We start from the raw sequence: 23727 nt of genomic DNA, 5'->3' as shown, positions 1-23727 counted from the left end.
TCTACACTTAAAAGACTCCATCAGCAGCAGAAAAAAAAAAAAAAAGAAAATCTATCAGTACAGTAGTAGCTTTGCTGCTTTTCCTATATTTATTTTTTTTAAAGTTGGAAAGGCAGGTTTTCCTGCCTTTACAGTTGGTGACTGGGGGTGCTTGAAAAAGCAATCTTCTGTAATTTTCACAGTGAGAGGGTCTAGCCTGACTTGCATGTTTGTAAGTCTGAAACAACTACTGGGATACTGGTCCAGATATATACACAGCTTAGATGAAAGCCTGGCCCCAGATCTTTTCTGGCAGGCAGAGGGGGAAAAAAAAAAAAAACCCAACAAAAAAATTCAATCTATCAAGCTCTCTCACACACAAAGATACCATCTCTGGATCAGGAAGTCATTGAGGCATGACTGCTGGTAGATAAGAGACTGTACTGAGAAGTAAGTTTGTCCTGTTCTACTCTTCCCAAGAAACCCACTATTGGCCACTTTTGAACATGAGGTACTGGGTTAAAGTGGTTCTTTGGTGTGAAGTACTGTTAAGTTCTAAAAGTCTGTAGCAATGAGGATGTCAAACACATGCAAATCTTCCAAGGATTACTGCAGGTACCATATTTCATAATTCAAATCCAAGTTACATCTTCTGTTTGCAGTAGAGGATAAACATGGATGTCCTTGTCTGAGGCAGATTGCTAGTTTCAAAGGTCTCCTACCCACACCGGATAAGGATATGTTTTGCAGAGAGTTTTGTTTGTTAGCTGTAATTTTTATATTGGCGGATATTTTAGAGGCGGCATAAGAACAGCTCTGAGTGGCAACAGAGCTGGTCCAGGACAGCGTTTTCACATCACGAGAGAGGCATTCCCTTTCACAAAGCTGCAATATGAACACTTCTAAAATGCTTAGCTGGAGCCCCACTTTCAAAGCCCCATTTTTCAAAAACATTCTGCACAGACAGGCCTGGGTTTTTTTAGAATTCTGTCCACTCTCAGGACTTAAAACACCTCTGAGATTTATGATATATAATGAAACTGCATCAATTTCATCAATGCTTTACATAAGATGATCATGTAGAAGTTGGACATTGACCAGTGACCGCCAACTCTGGATGTTTGAGTTTCTGAATGTTGCATCCGATGTTTCACATCACCCCCTCCGCATCCAGCTTCCCAAAAAAGGACTCCTTTATACACTGGACTACAAGTACCAAATTTTGCAATTATTACTCAGCTCAAATCCCTACCAATTTCAACAAACACATGTACCAATTAGGAGGGAACTTCATGACCACGGCTCTTGCTAAGCAAATAATTATAACAGACTCTTTCTGTTCCTCCTCCTCACCGAAACGGGCAGGCAGACAATGCTACAACCCTGTGCCTGCTGCGTTACCTGTAAGCAACTCTTCTGAGCAATCTGTTTCACCCATTATAAATCTTTGTTTCAGAAAGGACTGTTTTATTACCATAAGTACACAGGGAACAGACTGACCTCAACCTGAAGCCAGGTGACAGCTGTTTCCAAAACTGTAATCTGTTTATTGACATGAAACAAGAAAAGGGATATACGAGTGATTGCTGATTCCTATGGCAGCTCAGCATAACACTTGTAACTTCCCTAGATTTGTATAGCTAGAAGCCAATTAGTTTTATTTCATATGTAAATGATACTATAAAGTGGAGCAAACAGGAATTCATTGGAGCATACTATTATAAAGCACAAGGCAAACACTTCTAAAATCACTTCACATGCTTTTTATTTAGAGTCTCTGTCTTGCATTCCTTCTAGCAAGGAATTAAAAGAAGTTCAAAACCATTCAGCTGTGTATATTCAAGAAACACCACACACAAAATCGCCAGGCACAATGAATTTCAGCTGTTTTCTCATCTCCGGTGTTATCAATAACACATGAGTTATCTCATACACTGTGGCAGCTGTGCAGACCAGAAAGATAACTTCCTAAATTTAACTATTCAATTGGTCAGATGACCTCCAGAAGTCCCTGAATGACTGAAATGCTTCCACTGTGCTCTATATGATTTTAAAATCATATAAGCATATTCTAACAGCATCAGAGAAACAAGTTATCCCATGAACACATGACAAAGGAAACCTAGTTTCCTGTACATTTATTTTTGTCCTTATCATTCCTTCCCAGGTCCCTCCATATCCCCATTGATAACCCCATTGGGGAACACACAATATTTACTCTGACTTCATCCAAGAACCATGCATGTATACTGAGTAATTAGTCAGCTGCTCCCAGGCAGAACACGTACCATTGGAGGTCCACCTGCTTTTCCCTGACTGGAGCCATTTCATTTGGCCTTTCTCTTCTAGCTAGAAGCAGCCATTTCATAAAACTTACAGAAATTACGGGGCGGGGGAGGGGGGAAGAAAAAAAAAAGAAATCAAAGCAACTACGAGAAGATGTTGTTTCACGTGAGTTGGGATATGCCGGGGTACACGTAGTTGAACTGCAGTTCCCATGGCACACAGGGATGTCTCTCTGCCAAGAGAAGGGGTGGAATTTTCAGGCAAAGAGAGGGAACCAATGGGTCAGGAACTGCAGAGTTGTTTTAAACAAATCATCATGTAATCAGTAATGATGTTGCTTATTTTGAAAAGCAACATATGCATGATAGGACAGGTGTGTGGGGGGAAAACCTGCTCAGTTCTGCAGCCAAGTATTTCCCCTTACTAAAGAGCATCTTAAAATATCCCAGCTTGGGTACTCTCACACTGGAAAGCAGCACTTGGCATTGTTCTAATACTTCGCTGCAAGCTGGAACTTCTCCAGGGCCTCTCCTCAAATGTATGAAGGGAACCAAGTGCTTCTAAGTATTTTAACCTGCTTAAGTTCATATTCCCTCATTTGTTTAGACTGCTTGGTATTTGGCTTTAAGTACTTGATAGACCTAAGAAAGCAAAAATATAAACAATTTATGATAAAGTTTTATATTCAGTTTGAGGCCAAACTGCAGTAAGCATGAGGCAGTCGTATTACAAAGAAGTAACTAAACAAGGTTTAACACTTCTCTTACTTTCAGATCGTGTTCCCTTAGGTGAGAGGCAACAACTTAATGTATATTTTACATTACTCATCTCAATGACATTAAGATGAAGAAAGATTTATATAAATAGCTACTTGAAGAACATTGTATCTGAATTTAGAGCTTATTTTCTAATTGAGCCAACAGTCCAACACTTTCGTGAGTGGCCCCGCTTTCTTGGAGCGGTGCACAATGGCAATACTATGCATGCAGACTGTAATCACTACCTACTATGCCATATAAAGTGTGTTTAAAACAAAGGAGAATAAACAACTACCACCCACGGGTTGTCAGGCTGGCTTCTGCACGGCCCTCCTTGGACACGCAAACTGCTGAACAGACATTTCCTTGTTGTACGCAATCTGTAGAGATAAGCCTGTAAAGCTAGTCTGACCACAAGAGATTAATAGCTTTAGCCAAATAATGCGGTAACCATGTGAACGATGAGCTGTTCTAGCACGTTTGCGAGCCTCTCGGCGAGGTTCAACGCGCTGCTATCTGCATCTCGTTGCCAGGAGACACAACATCGCCCAGGACGGGAGGGGAGCCGGCCGCTGGCGAACTCCGGGAAGAGTCACTCCGACTTCAAGCAGTCCACGTCGAAAGGTTCAGCAGGTTCTTCCCATGCGTAAGAAGAAACTGGCGACGGTACACAGTCACACATTTATCCCCCCCCCCGCTTCAAAATCTGGCTTAAAACCATGCTAAGTCTAAGTCTTCAGTTGTATCAGATTCAATGATTGAAATCAGAAGCTCTAGTCTTAAAAAAAGTTTTACTCCTAGGTTCTCACTGATACTGATCCACAAATATGAAGCTCTTCCAAGGGATCAAATACATACAAGAGTTACAGAAACTGCTAATATGTCATTCCATGGTAAGCAGATACTACAAATTTACAAGGGTTATCCAACCTTGCGTTGGGGCATGATTTTGTAGCACTGGCTGAAGCAAAGATCTTCACAAAGTCTTTTAAGAGAAGGAAGAAGAGTACAGGCCATAGAATTAGCAGCTCGAAACAGAATTTAGTTAGAAAACACTGCTGTTTAAACTCATTTTAGTCTCAGCAGTCTACTGGTCCCTGAAGAAAAGTCAGGCAGACACTCACTGGGTGGCCAGCTCAACTCAGCAAGACAAAGTCTACTTTGAACTCAAAGAACCTGCCTTCACTTCGACAGCAGAGTTTCACGCCCGCTGCAGAGGCAGCAGCGGAGCTCCGACCCAGCACACCTGGCTTTTCTGAGATCATGCTGCTTCTCTGACTTCATTCCCCGTAACAGTATATCATGTGTCTGGCAACGCACCCAGTAAGTTTCTTCCCAACTGGTTCAGACAGACAGGAACTCTGTGTACCAAGAGACCAAAATACCCACCAGACTGGAAACCTGCAAAGTAAGTGTAAAGGCGGACAACGCTATTCAGCCAATTTTACAGGCTGGAGATGAATAAGCAATTACGAAGCATTGTTTCTTTTAAAATTAGTCATTCTTAACTCCATCATTTAGAACATGCAGATCATGTGTGTAGCGATGGATTCTATGATACAGGCTTCATAACAAAAACTTTTTGCTTGTTTGCACAGAGCTCACATTTAAATTACTTGCATGGGCTTGTCTTACATCTACATTTGCTGGTTTGTTTTCAGAAATCATTTAAAATATTTGGAAAAATGGAAGTTTCTCTGTTGTAAAATACTGCAAATTTTATCTGCTATGCAGTCACAAGATTGTTTAAAAAAAAAAGACTGGCATATTTTTTCAAGACTATTCTATAAAATATGATTATTCCCTATTACATATGATTCTTATTTCCTACTTCACTTTCATTTGCGGTGTGGGGTATCTATATTCTGGTATTGTCTTCAGTAAAAAGGATGAATCCGTAGGCTGATGGAGCCTGAGTTTTAGTGCCTAATCCAACATACAGTTAGGTGAAAGTAAAGACTCACATTGACTCTAAGCATTAGATTGGGTCTCTGGTGCCTAATGACAAGTCTCAGCACAGTAAATGAAAATTAAAACATTAAGGAAGAAGGGATATACTTCCTCCAGGAAGTGGAAGGAAGAAGAGGTTGGGAGAACAAACCCACAGGGAATCAGATGGCAAAGGCATTTTGAAGATTTCACTACAGAACTACGAAGCGTCACTTTGAACTGACGATGACTAGAATGAGTTGCACTGGGCTCACAGATTATGGCAGGGTAGAGAAGATATGAGAAGTTTGCATTGTATGCTTCCTCCAAGAAAAAAAAGAAAAGCAGTCTACACCCTGCACTCACAAGAACACGGACCATATAGATCTGATGAACTTGTAAACATCAGCCCTCCCCCCTACGATTTAAAACGGAACCTGCATTATAAAAGTTGAAGAAGCTTTGGTTTAGATCTCAGGGTGCAGGATCAAGCCTAAATTGATACCACAACCAGGGAAATTTAAAAGCTATTTTCTAATTTCAGAAAACGAGTAGATAAACACTACTATGTATAGAGGAAACAATAACTTCTAATAAATGGTTTAACATTTTTAGATGACAACTTAAATAGACGATCAGCATTTCTGAAGGTATTGCTCAGGTTGTTCGTAGTGAATTAGCTGAAACATCACCATGTATTATCAACTACATGAAATTGCCAGTTAAAGGACTTAACAGAGCACCTATCTGATCTTAGCTGCTTAGAACGTAATGACAAAAACTGTGGTTGGAGTGCATCCAGTCAATCTGTATTCACGGTGACAGAAAGCAACTGCTGTATCATTCCTGTTTCAATCACTGCAAAGGCTCATTTGTGCTGCCGATTTTTCTAATTAGGAATGTCGAGAACAAGTACAATATCACATAACAGTCCTTCAGCTTCAAAGAACACTTTCCGGATCCTAAACAGGAGTTGCAATTAGGTGTGCAAGAATTTTCTGTTGTGGCAAACTTGTTAGATATTATTCAGGTAACATCATCACAGGGTTTATAAAACGCTTGTATACAAAACACTAGGAAAAAAGAACACACATTCTGTTACATTTCTGTACCGCTGCTCAGTTAAGCACCCTTGCTAGTAAGTGAGTAAATTCAGTTACCTACCGATATTTCACTTTGATCCTATCATTGTCAGGGTTGCAGTAGAGTCTTTCCAGATGCTCCTGGGAATCATTGGTCACACTTTGCCAACTCTGGGTTGCTGTCCTTCTCACTTGCCAATGGTAAGGCAAGACCGTGTGATGTTTGGGACAATCACTGCCATAAACACAAGTGCCCTGGAGAAAATCCACACAGATTTCTACTCCATCTTCCTGATGGGTGTGATATTGCAGCTGGTTCAAGAGCTCAAACACCAGATCAAGAGAAGCTTCTTCACTTTTATCCTGGAATATCCCAGCACTGAATTTATTGCTTGGGTTCAAATTGTATTGCATCGGACAGCTATTCTCTTGGAATAAGCCAGATGTGTAGCTTTCCAGAATCTTGTCTGGGAACAAAGGACAAGCTGCACCGTCACTAGCAGTTGGGTGCAAAGGATGATGATCCTGGAATGATTCATTACTGTTATCAGCAGCAGTTCCAGGAGTAGTTTCTGGTGAGAAGCCCTGCTCTCCTGACTGGACATCCTGCTCGGGATGCCCAGAAGAAGGACGAGCTACTGGCAATTGACTCTGCACATCTGGAGCTGTTGGCACCAGCACAGTCACATTATTTTCTGGTTGGGGGCAAGAAGTACCGAGGTCCAGAGGCTTTTTCACAGCAGGTTCACATAAATCACTATGACCGCCACTTTGGCCTCGGGGCACAAAGACCCTGTCCAAGCTCCCAGCTCCCAGCAAACTGGTGAAGATTGGCCGCAAAGCCCGGAGAGTTTCTGTGTCCAGTCTCTTCTGCACTTGCTGCTTCTTCTTGAAGCAAGGCTTCACTGGTGGTATCTTTTCGGACAGTCTTATCTGAGGAGGAAAGTCCTCTGAAGGAGGGCACTTCATTCCTGGGCAGTGAGCCTGCTGCACAACACACGCTGGCTTTGGTTCGGTGTCCATCAGACACAGATTTTGCTCTCTCCAAATCACTTTCGAATGTCCCAGAGCCTCACAAGAATCAATCTAGGGCAGAAAGGAAAACAAGACAGTTAATCTCTCTAATTGCTCATGGTTGACACGAACAAGATCACCCCTGGAGAGGATTTTGAGCCAGCAACAGCAAACTCCTCCCTTCTCTGTGACTGTGGGTAGCCCCTAGGCACGTAAAGCATGAAACCAGCTAAACTCAGGCTAATTAATCCCAAACACACACTCATCGTCTTCTCACACATGAAATCTCAGAGACACTCAGGCACGCACACACGGTCCCCAGAGGGGGGTCAGGAAAGGGGGATGGTCGGATGCCCTCCTCCTTGTGATGATGTTTAATAATAAACAGCGCTTGAGTTCATTATATTCCACAAAAGTGAACATTGCATTGCTCTTTTTTATGCCTCCCTCCTCACACACAGACCCAAGAACAGAAATGTTCGCGCACACACACAGCCCTGAATATTCCCACCGCACTTTAAACATTCACGCACCATTTCTTCTCCCACCAGATAAACGGGCAGACGTACACATTCCCACTCCATTCACACTGCGCGAGGGAAGGTCTATCTCACCCGGCAGCATCGTCAGAGAACCGCCGGCTTCACTTAAACGAAGGGCAAACTTCGTACGGACTTGAGCAGGGGCCAGGATTTAATCCTTGGCTTTTTAGACACAGGAATTCGAGCGCTTACACCCTGTTCCTCCCGCGACGCATCTGACACTGACAGTCTCGTACATGTCCAGACACTCCCACCTCACACGCAGCCCTTCTCGCATGCCCACACACTCTGACTCAGATGCACAGCCTGCACTCCGTCACCCTGTGGGGACACACCAAGCTCATTTGCCTCTTGCTAGGCTAGTCAACAAGAATTAAAACCGGGCACGGAAGAAAACAAAAGGGTGCTAGTTACTCAGGAGCACAGGACAGAAATGATTTGCAAGACAAAAAAAAAATTTTTTTTTCCCTAAAGTACAAATAAATAGTCTGTCTCGTACGTCAGCAGAAAGCAAGCTCTATACCTTTTAATCAAGAATCTTGTAATATTTGATTACGTTTAATTAAACCCTCTTCAGTCTCCTCGCACGTAGCCTCAAAGCTTAGAGTGGAGCACCTTAAGGATTACTTCCTGGGTAAGTGCACTCCAAGCAAAGTAACTTCTCATTTCAAAACAAAATCCCAGAAAACAGATAAAATTTGGCAATAATTTCTTCCTACTGACGATTTGCTCTGGAAAATTTCTCACCGAGCCTTCCTTATTTTGGAACGTTCATTTATAAGGCTTTTGCACTACCCTGGTAAACAGCATGTCAGGATTGCCAGGAAAAAAAAAAAAAAAAAAGCCGTGCCTCTCCGGTTTCCCATTTTTAGATTAAATTTAAAGCAACTGGTATATTTGTTTGCCAGTTAGAACAAACTCCAAAATTATTGGTATCTCTGTTACTCTTCCACAGACACCCAAGGCAATTCTCTTTCTAAAGCACCAAGGGTACCTTAAACCTTCAAGTAACTCCAAAGGTTTAAAAATCCTCAACTCCGAAAGGAACCAGATGCTTCACTTCACCGTGCCCAGGTTTAACAGCCCCTGCAATACGCAGGAGGATCTCCCGGGCTTCAAGGAGTCCTGCTGTGCCGAGGAGCTAAATAAGTGACTTCTGGTCATTTTCAGCCACATCTTTAATGCTATTTTAATACTGTTATTGCTCACTTGATTATCATTTAAGTTTTGCTGCTATTTTTAAAGACCTACCTTACTGTCTAGAGTCGAATCGCCCACCAACTCTAAAAATAGAAAGCGGGGGGAATGAAGAGTATCAGAATTTGTCGGCGTTTCCATTTCAGGATTTTAACGTCCCGAATCAGTCGCTATTATTTAGAAACAACAGAGCACGGCTGGATTTGCACAATGTATTTCAACAGAGGCAAATCTCTCAGGGGAGATTTCGGTCCCCAAGTACTCGCCACCTCACGCCAACCACACCTCCTCGTCCTCTGGTGAAGAAAGGAAGTCTAGCGCTCCGAAAATAAATTAAAAATAAAAGCAACAGCCCCAGCACCAGACCTAACGAGCACCAAAGCAAGCGCACCCGGACGGACAGACCGCCCCGCGACTTTCTGCGGGGCTGGAGGCTCTGCGAGCCGAAACCTACCGGCTCTTTGCTCCCCTCGAAGCGAGATTCCGCCGTTTTGACCCAATTTAACGATACCTTCGAAACAAGATTAGTCTTCGGGAAGGGGGGGGGGGAGAAATAAATTAAGTGACAGCTGCAGCCGGGCGCTCGCAGGCCAGGATTTCCACCTTAAAACTGCAGAAACGCCTGCGTCTCGGGTCGCAGGTCCCGGGCTGTTTCTCGAGTTGCCTTCGGGGTTACCAAGAGACGGAGGACGGACGGACGGACGGGCGGGCAGGGCGCAGCCGGAGCCGAGCCCCGGCGCTGCGGGGAGCGTCAGCCCGGGCTCACCGCCGCCGCCCTGCCCGCCCCGCGGTAGGCGACACGCCGCCCATCCCGCCCCGCAGCTCCTTCTGCTCCCTCACATGTTCTTCCTCGCTGTTTTAAATATCGTTTCCCCACAGCGCTCGGCGGGCGGCTGCGCGGCCCGGGGAGGAGCTCGGAGGAGGAGGAGGAGCTGCTCCCGCCGCCGGGAAGCCGGCCCGCCTCCTCCGCTCCCGCTCTCCACACACACACACGCAGCCCCTTCCCGCCTTCCACACACACACACACACACAACCCCCCCCACCCCTTCCCGCCCTCCCCTCCGCCCCGGCCGCAGCACCGGGGGGGCTCGGGAACGAAGCGACAAAGCCCCGGAGCACCGCCCCGTCCCTCGGTCCGTCCGGCCTTCCCCGAACCCAACCCGCATCTACGCGGGGACGCCGGAGGGAAGCGAAAAGCGCGGTGACCGGGTCCCAAGAAACGCCTCGGCCTTCGGTTTACCGGGCGCGAAGCGTTGCGTTTCGCCTCTGTGAGGCCTTGGCGAGCCCCAGCCTCTCACCGAGGAGGATTTCCTCGGGCAAAAAAAATAACTAGGGACGGGCCGCCGGCAGCGCCCAGGCCTGCGTGCGTGTGCGCTTGCACGCGAGGAGGCAGCCGCTTCCAGAAAACGCCACTCGAACGCCGCGTCAGCCCTCGCCGCGGGAGTCACGCAGCGCGTCGCAACGAGCCGGGGCCGAAGACACGGCACTCTCGACTTCCAAACGTTACTGCGTTTCACAGCGCAAGTTATTCAAAGAACGCTAATTAACGACTTCAGCAGCAAACCAGGAACGAAGTCTGCGTGACTCATTTTCCGTACCTGCGCGGCGCGAGCGCAGTGCCCTTCTCGCGCGGGGCTGCCAGCGCGTGGGCCGCGCTACTTACTGCCCGTGCCGCGCGCTGAAAAAGAAAGCGCGAAGTACAGCAAATACAATGAATTACAGTAAGTTACCACTTACTTACGTGGCGTATTTTATAGGTGGAACTCGTTAAGAGCGTAGTTAACTTTCTTTTGACCAAAAGCCATTAGCGTGCTGTCATCTTTTGGCTGCGAGCTGCGCGTGTGAGAGAGCACGGTGGGTCAGTTCGGCCGCTGGCGTGAGGGCCTGGGACGCTTCCCCGGTGAATCACACGCTTGTTTTGCTGTAGTGAATTTCAGCAGGACATGCCCATCAGCTCGCACGGATGTGACACCACCAGAACTAAGTGCATCTGCATCACTAACATGGCCAGATAAAATAACTTGCAAAGAGGTAAATAACTTCAGAAGGCAAAATCTATGTTGACGGAACACCTGTTATTTGCGTTATTGTTTTCTTTTTAAATAAAGCCAGCCTTTCATTCCTTGTGCTCGGTGATTTGATGAAATTACCTATACAGAAAATACAGGCATCTGGAAACAAACTGTCATTCTAAGATGGCACAAGCTTTACAGTGCGTTTTGAAAATGCTGCACAGCTGTGTTTATAATGCAGGGAGAATATGGCATTTCTACAAACAAATTACAAAAATTGAGCTTCATGCAGTTGGAGCTGACTTCTTATAGAACGACACAATAGAGGCTGAGTAAAGAAGGCATCCATATCTACAGGAGCTGAAAACAAATTATCATTTGTAAATTAATTGAACTCTTGAGTGTCTGAAACATCAGACAGGCACAGCCTTACACTCCGTCTGGACTCGGCACAAGAGCTGTACCAAGCACGGTGACTAGCAATGTGTCATATCCTCATTTAGTGAGAAAGAACTGTATAGACACTTGCATTCATCTTCTATTACCAGAACAGGAATTATCTGTTTGCAATAGCTTATGTCATGCACGAGATATAAATAAGTAGCACATATGGCTGAACTACACACCAAGGTACGCACAACTCCCACTGCAGTGGGCTTGTAAGGATGTAACTGTGGAAAGACGGAGGCCTGGAATAACCATCTTTCTCAAAACGAATGTATAATTAAAGGAAATACATCACAGCACACCAGCAGATCATACACCCATTTCTGAGGCTACCCCACACAAATACATAAAGAAACTATGACCACCATGAAAGTATGATCTCATTTTTAAATACACGTTTAAATCTTAAGCAAGAGAAAGCAAGCTTTAATTATTTCTTTCAGATGGTAAACTGCATCAGAGTGAATGCAGCAATTTACAATTCTGACTTGCAAATAATGGAATAATCAGTATGCACACTTCACTTCTTTGCTGATGAAAGAAGGGAAATGTCTTTGACTTAAATGTTCACACAAAGAAAAAGTTCTCAGGCTGCAACATGTTTTTTTCTAGTCACAGAAACAAGACCTCCATTTCTACCTCAGTACTTGCACAATGAACATTCTTAAAACACGGCCCATTACAGGAAGGTTAACTGTCCTTTTCTGATGTTTTATATGAAGTGAAGTCAACAAATGGTGGGAACTGGAAGGATGGTGGGGAACAAGGCAGCACACAGAAGGTGTGCTGCATCTTCTCAGTTCCTCTGAAGCCATTACATCCCAAGTCCATCTTGCACAGACTCTTGCTCTCTCCATTTTCAGCAAGAAGGAAAAGGGAGAGGAGCAGTTGCTGCCACAAGCTCTTATTTTAGCTCAATGTATTTCTGCCAGCAGAAAAGCAAGCTGTTAGACTCCACATTCTCTGTCCTCTACAACTTCTCCCCTCCCAACAAGTTTAAGAGTGGTATATACCACCATTCTAAAATCAGGCAACGGTAAGAAGGTTCCAATATAACCCAATTAACAAAGAGACCCAGAAATCAAAGTCTAACCTTTTCCACAGCTGTATTTCACATGTTCTTCGGATGCCTTTACCTTGCAAACTGCTTCTTCACGACCTTTGTTAGGCTGCTGTAATGGAGCGCTCCCTTTAAGGTACACATTGTGGAAGAAACAATGAGAAACTACTGTCAACTTACTTGTCAAGGGAAAGTAAAAGTTCCTGAAGGAAAGCTAAAAAAGAGGGCCATGGTAATGCTAGATGTGCCCACTTGCAGTAACGCATGGGGGAAAAGCTACTGTTTTCATCATGTAAAGGTAAAACTAAGCTATGTTAAAAGATCTTCTGCCATCGAATCAGAGGGAAAAACTGCTGGCGGTGGGTGGCTAGCAAGGGATGTGAGGAAGCCCTCTCACTAAAGATTAAGAATCCCTGCAGATGCAGTTTTGGGGATGTTGTGGGTTGACATTTTGGGGAGCAAAACCAACGCAGTACACAGACAAACAGGTTTTAAAACCTTTTTCTCCTGATTCTTTGTAACCAGGAAAAGAAGTTAATGAAGCTAAAAATACTTCCCTGCCTTCAGGATATCTTTCTGAACTGCACAATCTAGTTTAGTCAACTGTCCAAAACGTTTAACATGTTTACATTTTCCTCTTCTCAATTACGGAGCAGGTGAACATTGAAACTACTGAAAAGAAAAGGCAGGATGTTATGTGGTGTTATGTGGCACACCCCTTTCTGTAGTATCTAAGGTGGCCTTTCCAGAAAATACAGCAGCTTTTCCAGAAAAAGTGCTTCAAGGTCATCATGCAAAGCCATCAGTACTGCAAGACTACTTTTCATTGACAGTACGATTATTCATTTAATTGATAATACCATAATCACAAAACCACTGCTATCAACCCAAGATCTTGCTACTCAACACAGAAGCTGCGTCACTGAAACTCATGCTTACAGGAAGTTATATTGGTTGGAAGGTAACTTGTTTTAAGACTACATGTAACACTGTTCTTAGGTGGTCTTCAATGATTTCAAGGCATCAGAAAAATTCCTCTTGTGAGGAATCTCAGTGCTACTGTTCCCAATGTGCTTATACTCTATATGTCTAAAATAACCTACCTCACTTTACACAGCAAATCGAGAAGAGAATGAAGTTGACTTCAGTAGTACGAGTTTCCTCCAAGAACTTCTTTATCATTTCTCCCATTTAATCAGTTACTATGTAACATTTTTACTTTTTTTTTTTTCATTGCTTTTTAGCACTGGATTTTCCACTACATACAAGTAAAACAATCAGTATATATTATTACTACATAAAATACTGAAATCTACAGTTCCAGGCTTTTTTTTTCTTAACACTATCATTATTATGTAATGTAATTATATTGATATTTTCTTAATCTTAATTGTCTGCTATAACAGTTAAGCAAAAATACAGGATGAGACATATCCAAGGTTAAGCAACAATTCGGTAGCAACTGGAAGAGGACACAGGTCCCTTGACTCACACAACAGCACTTGACACATTGATCAAACATTTAGCACTTCAAAATCAAAAAGAACACATACAAATGTATATGCCTCTTTCTTTACTGTGTAGCAGCAGATATGAATGCTGAAAATAAGAAAAAGGAATGAAAGTTGTTCTTAAGCTACTGAATCATTATCATTATTTGCAGTAGGAAACAACAGACTACAAAGTCATACCACCTTTATTTTAGTAAAAATACTAAACTTCTGACTTTAATTTAGCAGTGGGAAAAACAATCAATCTATTAACGTTTTACAGTACTGAATAAAAGATGTACATTTATTACAGAAATCAATATGAAACTCAGGAATTCATTTATGTAGCTAATTTTTACTGTAATGCTTTAAAATTAACCAAGTAGATGGTTCTTTTCCATACCATTGCTTGATGAAAAGTGCTAATCACCTTCAAATAATGTTTCAAGCCCTACCCTTGTTCTGATGTGGACAAGTGCCAGCAAGTCAGGTTAGGTAAGTACCAAGGGAAAAGAAATGTCAATGATGCAGACATTTTTTAAAAGTTAACAGATGGGAAAAGACAATCTCTCATCAGTTCACCCTGTTATCAAGATGTGTTAACACTTCCATACCTATTAGACTTTTGCAATAGTCCATTTTTCATCATATGCCAACAGACTCAACCTATTATGTATAGGTTTTGTTTTTTCTCTCTTACAATAAATAAAATATTGCCTAAATAAAATATTTATAATTTTTATTTTCTGTGCATATTTTTATCCTTCCTCTTAATACTAAGACTCGTAATTTCAACCAGGTTTTTTTAGAAGTTAAAAAAGTGCTTGCTGTGTTTATATGAAGGTGAAATAATGCGAGCCGGTTTTCACTAAGGAAGAGAGGAGGGCCACAAAGGTTTACTCGACACCCGTATTCGGGTAGCCTTTGCTGGAGTGACACCTAGTGGGTTACATCTCACTTTGGTCCATCCTGAAGATTAGGAGGGCAGAAGTGTCAAGGTCCAAACATGCTGAGATGAAATTTTCTATTAATTAAAGTCTCCCTCCACTGGAAACACTCAACATTAACCGAACTTTGGCCAGGGTGGTACATGTAACTTCAGGTCAGAAGGAGGACCTCTGGGGAGTGATAAATGCTTCATGCCACAGCCTTTTAGAAAAGAAGCTGGGACCCTTCTTTGCTGGGGGGCATTTGTGTTGTGTACCTATGTTTTTAAAAACGTCTGACTTCCACACACTGTCAGAATGAAGAATTGCTTCTGAAAATGCCACTATATTCAGAGCAAGATGATCAGTAAGTGAATAACTACAGTAATTACTATTCCTCCTTGTGCCCTATTGCAATCAGATATAGCCAGGAATCTTAGATAACTAAGCAGTATCGCATATCTGACTGGTAGATGTATTTGGCTCTCTGGAGGACAGCAATGACCTAAAACCACAGTGTTTTTAAGAAAAATATAAACACGGATTATTTGTCTGGTACTATCCACAAGCAAGTAAAAAAACAAACCCTCATCTGCTTACAAATGATAATCTAGAACTGGTGTAAATGGAAAAAGGTGGCTAGTTCATAGTCTTTAAAATAAAAATCTTCTTGCTAGTTAAATGACATATTCACTGTGTGGTGGTGATCTTTTAGTAGAACCTCATATTCTTTTCTTTTACACTGCTCAAAAGAAAAGTATCAAAACTAGAGTAGTTCCAATTCATCAGTGTTAGTAAATGAAACCTTTTGAATCCAGATCCAACTTCTACATTTGCAGCTAGCAGTAACAAAAAATAGTAATCTCCTTGGTCTCAAATTCACCTTCTTTTAGTATCTTGTACTAGTAATTAAAAGTTTTAAAAGCACACCATTCCATTTCTCTTATTTAATAAAAACCAAAAGTTTACTGAAAAGATCATTTCACAGATAAAAAAAAATCGTGTATTACACATACGAATATCACCACACTTCTAGTTATTTTGCTGAGTGTCAGATACTCTTATCTCTGTAAGTGATTTATGATTCATGTATTTGGTCAGGGAAAGCATGATTCAAAAGTGAGGCCCTTTTCCTGGAAAATTTGTTAATCATTTCTGCAGAGATATCTTACTATCCTAGGACTGCAGTCTTAGAGGAATGGACCTAGAACTTTGGCCTACATATGCAGCAAAACACTTTAATGCTTTTAGCGTATCAGTACAGTAACATTATACAACTTAAGGTGAAGCGTTACTAAGAGTTCCCATCTATCTTATGAAACATGAAATAATTTTATCACAAACTAGAAACAGAAAAAAATTGTATCAGTCATACTCAAGTCAGCAGTCTCTCAAGAAGTCATCTTTCTAGGTGGAGTTCTCTTCTGCAGCTGTACTGTCCAGTGTTGTACCAGTCTGAGAAGAAAATTAATGATGCTTCAAAACTAAAAAAAAAAAAAAAAAAAAAAAAAAAAAAAAAAAAAAATTCCCAAACTTTATTCTTAAAATGCAAGTAGTGAGCATTTGCAGGGCATCAGGCATAAATTAGGAACAGGTAACACATTTCAGTACACTAAAAAATCCCAAACATCTAAATATCATTTTGTGACTGGAGTCTAAAAACAGCCTTTCATCAGCGTGAACAGGACTTCTGGAAACAGTGCCTTTTGTTCAAAATTAAACTTCCTGACTTGCTTACCAGCAAAACATCATGTATCCATTCATGTATCTGTTACAGACTGGAGAGACGCTCTGAGACATTAAACTGATTAAAGCATCCATCCAGTTTTAGAAGTTGATTTAGATACATGAGTTAATACATAAAATGATAGAAAATATGCCCACAATGGGGACGTGCTCATTTGCTTTATACAGGATTTTGTTGAACTGGTGCACCCTCTTGTGGAAGTCTCTTAAATCAGTGTAAGCCATGTAGGTTTCTTTAAGGTCAAGGCAACACTTACCATGCATCCTTAACTAATATGAGCAATACAAACTGATTCATATGATACCATGTAACTTTTGAGATTTTTTTGAAGGTTAGTTCTAAAACACTGATGATCCTGGAACACATGGATCCTGCCACAAAGTAAGTATAATGTGTGGATGACAGTGCTTTGTTCCTTCTCCTTTAGGCTGACTCCTATTTAAACTAAACAGAATGGGAATGCTCCTTTATAACACAGTGTTGGCCAACTAAAATTTAAACAGTTCTAAAATTAACAGCTAGTTCCATCTAACAGACAGGTAGTTTACTATCTACATGCAAATAATGTCCATTCTTCAAACAAAAATTCCAACAAATTATAAAGGGACACCTGGAAGGTAACAGTACCCTAGTATTTTACATCTGAAAAAACAGCTAAGAGCTGCTCACTGTAGCGAAACTTCATTAGAGCTTTAGTTACCGAGTAAAACACCGTATCTACAAAGACCTGCAACACCCTTGAAAAGTCGAAGGTGTGAATGAAGATCTCTGTAGACATCCCTTGAAAAAGTCAATCCTTACAATATAAAAGCAAGAGTATTATAAATTTGACTGCCCTTTCTCCCAAGCTCTGCATGATTCAAATAGCAAGGAGGAAAATAGCAGCATTCACATCTTAAATTAAAAACAAAATAAATGAATGGAAGAAATTAACACCAAATTCAACAAAACATTTTTCTTCTGAGATGGAGGAGATGAACAAAAATCTGAAGCTCAGGAAATATTGTTAATGTTCAAATCCTCAAACTTAATTGTGCCTCCTGAAAACAGCAATAATAATAGAAATTATTCACAAACGTATCATCTGCATTCAATGGGCTAGGCATAGTTCCAGATCAGCTGTAGCAACACAGTAAAGTTCTAACCCTGCATAATGATACAAAACCATCTGGAAGAAAATGGGACAAATCCTTAATTTTGCCCGATACATATGGTAAGCAAACAACTAGGAGACACACACACTGCTTAGAAATCCTGCATGTCTTCCTTTAGTACTGCATGGCATACAGTTTGTCTCAGTGGCGACTCCCAAAGCCTCCCTGCTGTGGATACTGTGAGCAGCTGGATGGATACAGTCTGCAGAACACATAAATAAAACCACAGCATTAGATAGCATCATGCAGAAAACAGCAAAATGATTGCTATATTCAGCAGCTGTTGTTGGTCTGAAATAGCCTTAAGTGACTGTGAGTAGGAAAGATGCTCTGCTCTATGTTTTAGAATAAGAATATGCATTTGACAGATTATTTCTGTATGGAAGAATTATTGTGTGGGAGTACACTATAAATGCTTTATTTCTAGAATTCAGCAATCCATGTGTTGCTGAATCCAGCATTCCAGAAGGGTATAGGATACTGCCCTGCTATATTAATTCTGTTCATGAAGACTTTTTTCTCTTACATTTCCTAAGGTTTTTTAAATTAGGACAAAAACATAACTTGGAAGAATTTCCTCTAACATATAGGTCCAGGTTGAGTTTAGCCACGATTGGCTAGCTAGAAAACACAAAGCTAAATCTGTTTTCTGTGGATGGATTAATCTCCAATCTATACCAACATGGCATGAAATAAACAAACCTGAATAAATTCTGTCCAGAGCTCAAATCTGCACCATGCTCAAGATCACCACAGGCATGTAGCTATACTGCTGCTAAGAGCAGTTCCGTACAGCTGTGCCACAAGAGTTTTAAACTGCTTTCCTGTAACATGGGCTTTACTTTAAGCTCAGTAGATCCAACCTGGAGAACTAGACCGCTGCAGACACCTGAGAGGCTGTCTGTGGTTAGCCTGGCTCCTGTCCTACTCATTAGGTCTAGCTCCACTCCAGACTCCCTGGATCCAACACTGCTGCTGCAGAGCGCACCTGCACATACCTGGACCTTGCTTCCTTGCAATGGATACCCTGTGAGAGCTTTCTGTGCAGCTAGGAAGTGATGCCCTTCTCAGTGCTAGCACAACTACACCCAGCCTGACTCTTACAGCATCCTCAGCATTAACGTTAATCAGATTTCTTCTTATCTCCAGACTTTTTATTAACTATGCCTGAGCTCAACCATTACCTAAAGTTCTAAAAGCTGGCTGGATATCATTCCTACGTACTTCATTCTGTACAGATCGTTATAGTGAAATGGGTATTACCATGATGAGTTCAAATGTTTGCGATGCGCAGGGCTAGTCTGTGTTACATATGATTACAAATAACCATTCAGAAGATGAGGCAGTCAGAAATACCCCCTTTCATTCACTCATCCAAACATTCTTCACATGATACTTCAGTTTCTAGTTCATCCTTCTTACTTTAGATATTAGCATTTTAGGAGCCATCAGCACATGGATGGCCAACTCTTTGACTACACATTATAGGCTAAAATTTTCCTATGGCTAAGATCCAGAAGGCTTTTGCCGAACTCAAGGCTGCAGGAATGGGAAACCCCAGGGATAACTCACAGGTGGAAAGTGACACCAACCACCATGAGATCCTCCTACACTGCTAAAGGATGGAGCAGTAATGGGTGGGTGGGTGGCAGGATGACACATTTCAGACTCAGAAATCCCATCTGGCTGACTTCCTCCCACTAACAAGGATTCCGACCGCTGAACTGGACCACTGCAGATCACCTGATGTATCCCTAGTTTGGAGACGTACATGTGAACTGCTTATAATCTGCGTGCTGTTAAAGCCGTCAAGCCGACTATCCCACATTTAATTGACTGTTTCTGATTGCCTGGCATACTTTGTGCCTAAATATATAATCACAGGCAGCAACCAAATGGATAGACCCGAAAGGCAGCAACAGACCTGGCCCCTACACCAGTGCTTCACTGCCCCAGTCACACCCTTGGCTCATTTTGCCACCCTACTGCCTACCAATTGTCTTCTACACACAAAACACAATTTGGTAGGTCTGCTTACATTAAAGGCTCATTCATTCAACTTCCTCTGTCTCCCTTAGTGCAGCCCTTGTGCTGAAGCATTCATGACAGCCTTCAGGCTTACTTTCACCCTGTATTTCTCCACCACACCATAAAATGCCAGTGTGACCTGTAAGAAAGCTTACAATACCTCCATGATAGGTGGCACACCCATCAAGAGTCCTCCTAAGCAGGTGAAAGTTACAGTTCCTCAGTGGCCTCCACAGAACAAATGGCTTGACTGCCATCCTCGGATCACATCTGGCTGGAAAGCACACATGCACAGCGTCAGTCTGCACAAACCTCCACAGGACCCAAACCAGGTGATTTTGTGCTTGAACAGAATAAAAAACAAAAGATATGCAAAAGGATGAAATAAAACACCATAATTTTGTATTTCCTGCTTTCAGAAGCTTTTATTTGGATTATCTGCAGGATATACTTGCAGATCTCAAAGCAACATGGGAACCAGACCTTGATGCTTACGAAATAGATACCCCAAATCCTGAATATTAGGTTCACTCTTACCTGCAGAGTTTAGTTATTTTCCAAATATTGCATTTGATATTGCTTTTCAAAAGTGTGCTCAGTTCCATGCTCTACCTGGGATAAATGCTGAGCAAGCCAGCCCCCCTGAGAATCTATTAATAGACATTATTTCATTCATTTGGTCTACACACAGAAGAACCTATCAACCAAAACTTGAAAAATGCTAAAGGAGGAAACTGGAGCAGATGAGAGCATTTCAAGAGACCAAAAATGGGTCACATATGCTACACTGAGCTCCCTTCAGATAGAGCAAGTGTCACAGAAATCCAGCAATTTCCAGCTTTTAGAAGTTAAAGGTGAGCATACCAATCCATTATTTCAATGCAGTGTTCTCAGAAGGTAAAAGAGAACATTTGTTCACCTCAGTGATGATTGCAACTATCCTCCCTTTTCCTAACACACAGAAGGATAACTCGGACATTCTCCTCCCCTTACAGAGTCACAGATTCTTCCCAAATTACCACCCAGATAAGAAATCTATCCTCTCAAAACTGTGTCTGGTAACAACACTGGTTCAACAGCGCCATTCCTTACCAGCCCCCAGACCGCCCCTCCAGCTGTGACAGCTGTGCTCTTTTTGGGGCTACATTCTAAACCACATTGAGGAATGGATTTGGCTAAAAAATAATACATCTAGATTATGCCTCCAATTTTAAACCTCAGACTCCACAGAATGCTTCAAAAAAAGCACAGCACACAGAAGAATTGGAAAGCTTCTCATTCACCTAGTTCATACAAAGATAGCAGAAGCTGCTCAGTTTATGAGTGTCATGCATGTTTATTCAAAGGTTTTTCTTTTGTATTTCAAAAATCCCCAATCAGCTGATCCAAAACTCAGAACACTAATCCCTTACTGCATGATAAATTTCAACACATCCAAGTAAACACAGGGATTTCAGAATAGTAGAAGAGTTCAATTTTGAACAAAGAGGGGTTTTTCAATCTTAACTATAGTGAAGCTTTTGCTCTGCTCCAATTTAATTCTCGGACATAGTTTAGTCCACTGACTCTGGAATGAATGCCAATGAGAAAGTTTGCTTTAATTTAGATTTAGATGTGAATGTAAAAACCTAGCAGTTTTCAAAACTATAGAATTTATTTCCCAACTAACAAGCGTTGGGGAAGAGGGGAGGATGTAAGAGAAAACATGGGAAGAAATTTGTCCAGATTTCTTCTAGCCAGAATGAGGAAAATACACAATTTCCCCTGAGAACTGCAACAGACAGCTGCAAGACTGTCTCAGTCACGAACTTTTGGGGCTGTATCTACACTGCTAGGAAATGTTCTCAATTTCAGTGAGTTACTTAAGTTAAAACAACTGACTAGACAGAAGTCTTCCAGATACGTTAAGTGAAATGGTTCAGCTAGAACAATTAAACAAGTGCCAAAGGACGTGATCACCCCTGGAGGACTTGGTAGTGAAATGGTTACTGAAAGCAAAGAATAGATTCTGTTTCTGTGCTTAACAAAACCCCTTTTAGAGAAGCAAACAAAAACTGAACAGCTGGTAAGTAGACAGCAAAATTAACAGCTGCAAGGTCAGCCAATTTTATGCTTTAGCTTTGGACGTAGGTTCACAATGTAGTCGCACATGGAAAATAAAAAGGTATTTTCATATGAGTGAGATCATTCCTCTGACTGTGGTATGATTTAAACTGAAATCCATATAGTACTAGCATATAGATAATGAACTGAAAAGGATGCAAGAGTCTGCACAGATGCTTCAACTCCATGGTAAAACATCAAATCCAGAGTAAACACTGACACAAGGCCGAAGGCATAATATCCTTTTTAGACTAACTTAAAAAGAGGAAAACATGCACACCCCCCAAGTATAACAGAATATAAGCCACTGGTACTATTCAAAAAAACACGTGCAAGCATCTGACATAAAACATACGAGACTCTCCTCTTCTGAAAGACAGCTGGACTCATTGCTGTGTTACATTCTATAACCGGCTGAAATAAACAATTTTAAAATATCAGGTATCTCTTAAATGTATCTCTGAAGATTTACCCTGACAAACTAATGTTATAAAAGCAAAGAACAGAGAGGGTGTATCAAAGTCCATGTTGAGAACATTTGTTTTGTTATAGAGATATTAAGGGTGTGCACTGTAATTCCACACAGCACACAATGTTCTACGTTACTTTTACGAACATGAATTGTACAACAACAACAGAGATCAGCTATAACTACCACTGGGGTGACATGTATTTTAATCACAAATATTATTTTCTGTGGGACTCAAGAGAGGCTTCTTGCCAGTCAGTATTTCTTTTTGATACAACTGTTACTATTGGAATGTGATAGTGATCACTATCATGAAGACAACACATTCCTGTCTGAAGTTTTTTTAAGAATTCTTCTGTTAAACAAGATGTCAGCTACCACAGTAACTAACAACAGAGAAATTCACTTAACCATAAGAAACACTGGGATGTCCTCATATTAACACTAGATGACAGCAAAAATGGCCCTATTTGGTCTGCTCATACATAATGTATTAATATTAGTGGAGTTTTTTCCCACAGGTTTTGCAAGCTAAAAAACAGTTATCAAGAGCCTTTGAATTAGATTAGAAGGACTGTATAAACCATCAAGCTTTAAGAACTTGTAATCTTTTCAGCAGAGCTATGCCAAGAAAGAACGATAGCTCAAAGCAATACGGAATTTTCAATACAGTTGAGAAGTCTTACTCGCAAAAACAATCTCTGCGTGCTCCCAACGGTTTAGGCAGGCATAGCTGGGCAAGCGTAATCAGAGTCTGACAGAAAGGTCACTTCACACAACATGAAGAAACACAGCAAATGTAGTTTGAAAGAACTGCTACACTAGATTCTGTAATATATTAATTCGACAGAATGCATAAATAAAAAAGAGGGAGAGAGAGAAATAAACAGAGGTTCAGAAAGTTGCTAATCAATGACCAATAACAATCAAGATGTTCAAGACTGTTGGCTACGTAAGCACAGCTACATAACCTCTGGCACCCACCTCAGGAAGGCCCAACTCCTCCCACCCCGCACGCAGTCCAGACATCAGCATATCCTAGGTATTCCTGCACTTACCTGTCAGAGACACACAGGAGAAACGGAACCATTATCTGGTCAGAACAACTCCCTGTCACGGCATTGCTGTTTGCTACTGGAGCTACAAAGACTCATAGCTCTTCAGTCCTAGGGCACCTATTCCTGGCACTGTTACGGTGTCGGAAAGAGCCACCACAACAGTTTTCTGGCTCTGTTCTTGACCCACCTGAGGTTGCTCCCTGCCTCTGCTGTCTTACAGGAATTTCCCCTTCTGCACATTGGGGATTCTTTTAGGATTTCGACACCTAAAGGAAGAGATGGCACAAATTAATGAACTGGAAAAAAAATTAGTAATAAGGACTCATTAGGGTTTGTTTTGGTTTGGTTTTTTTGTAAGATAGTCATATTAATGAAAACCATCCTTAGACCTTGGGACATTAAGATTCATATTAGCACAGAAGATGACAAATAAAACTTCGCTAAAG

At 41.7% G+C, this 23727-nt stretch overlaps 1 protein-coding gene across 10 annotated transcripts in view; it reads right to left on the bottom strand.

The window, feature by feature from the left end:
* The window catches only part of LOC115347459 (TCDD inducible poly(ADP-ribose) polymerase), a 42245-nt gene that overhangs the window by 15607 nt on the left and 2911 nt on the right, over window positions 1-23727 (bottom strand). For 2 of the 10 annotated variants that reach the window (XM_030028884.2, XM_030028885.2), the window contains 3 exons: window positions 23469-23547; window positions 23208-23281; window positions 6117-7120 (listed from right to left, as the gene is read on the bottom strand). In XM_030028884.2, coding sequence (XP_029884744.1) covers window positions 6117-7120; window positions 23208-23258 — 1055 coding nt within the window. In that variant the 5' untranslated portion in view covers window positions 23259-23281; window positions 23469-23547. The other 8 variants (XM_041126970.1, XR_005933470.1, XM_041126969.1 and 5 more) reach the window with 8 other exon arrangements.

Source organism: Aquila chrysaetos, chromosome 10 (genome assembly GCF_900496995.4).
Source record: "Aquila chrysaetos chrysaetos chromosome 10, bAquChr1.4, whole genome shotgun sequence".
NCBI classification, from domain to species: Eukaryota; Metazoa; Chordata; class Aves; order Accipitriformes; family Accipitridae; genus Aquila; species Aquila chrysaetos.
The sequence above is the reverse complement of the archived record's forward strand: the minus strand, read 5'-3'. Positions and strand labels throughout refer to the sequence as shown.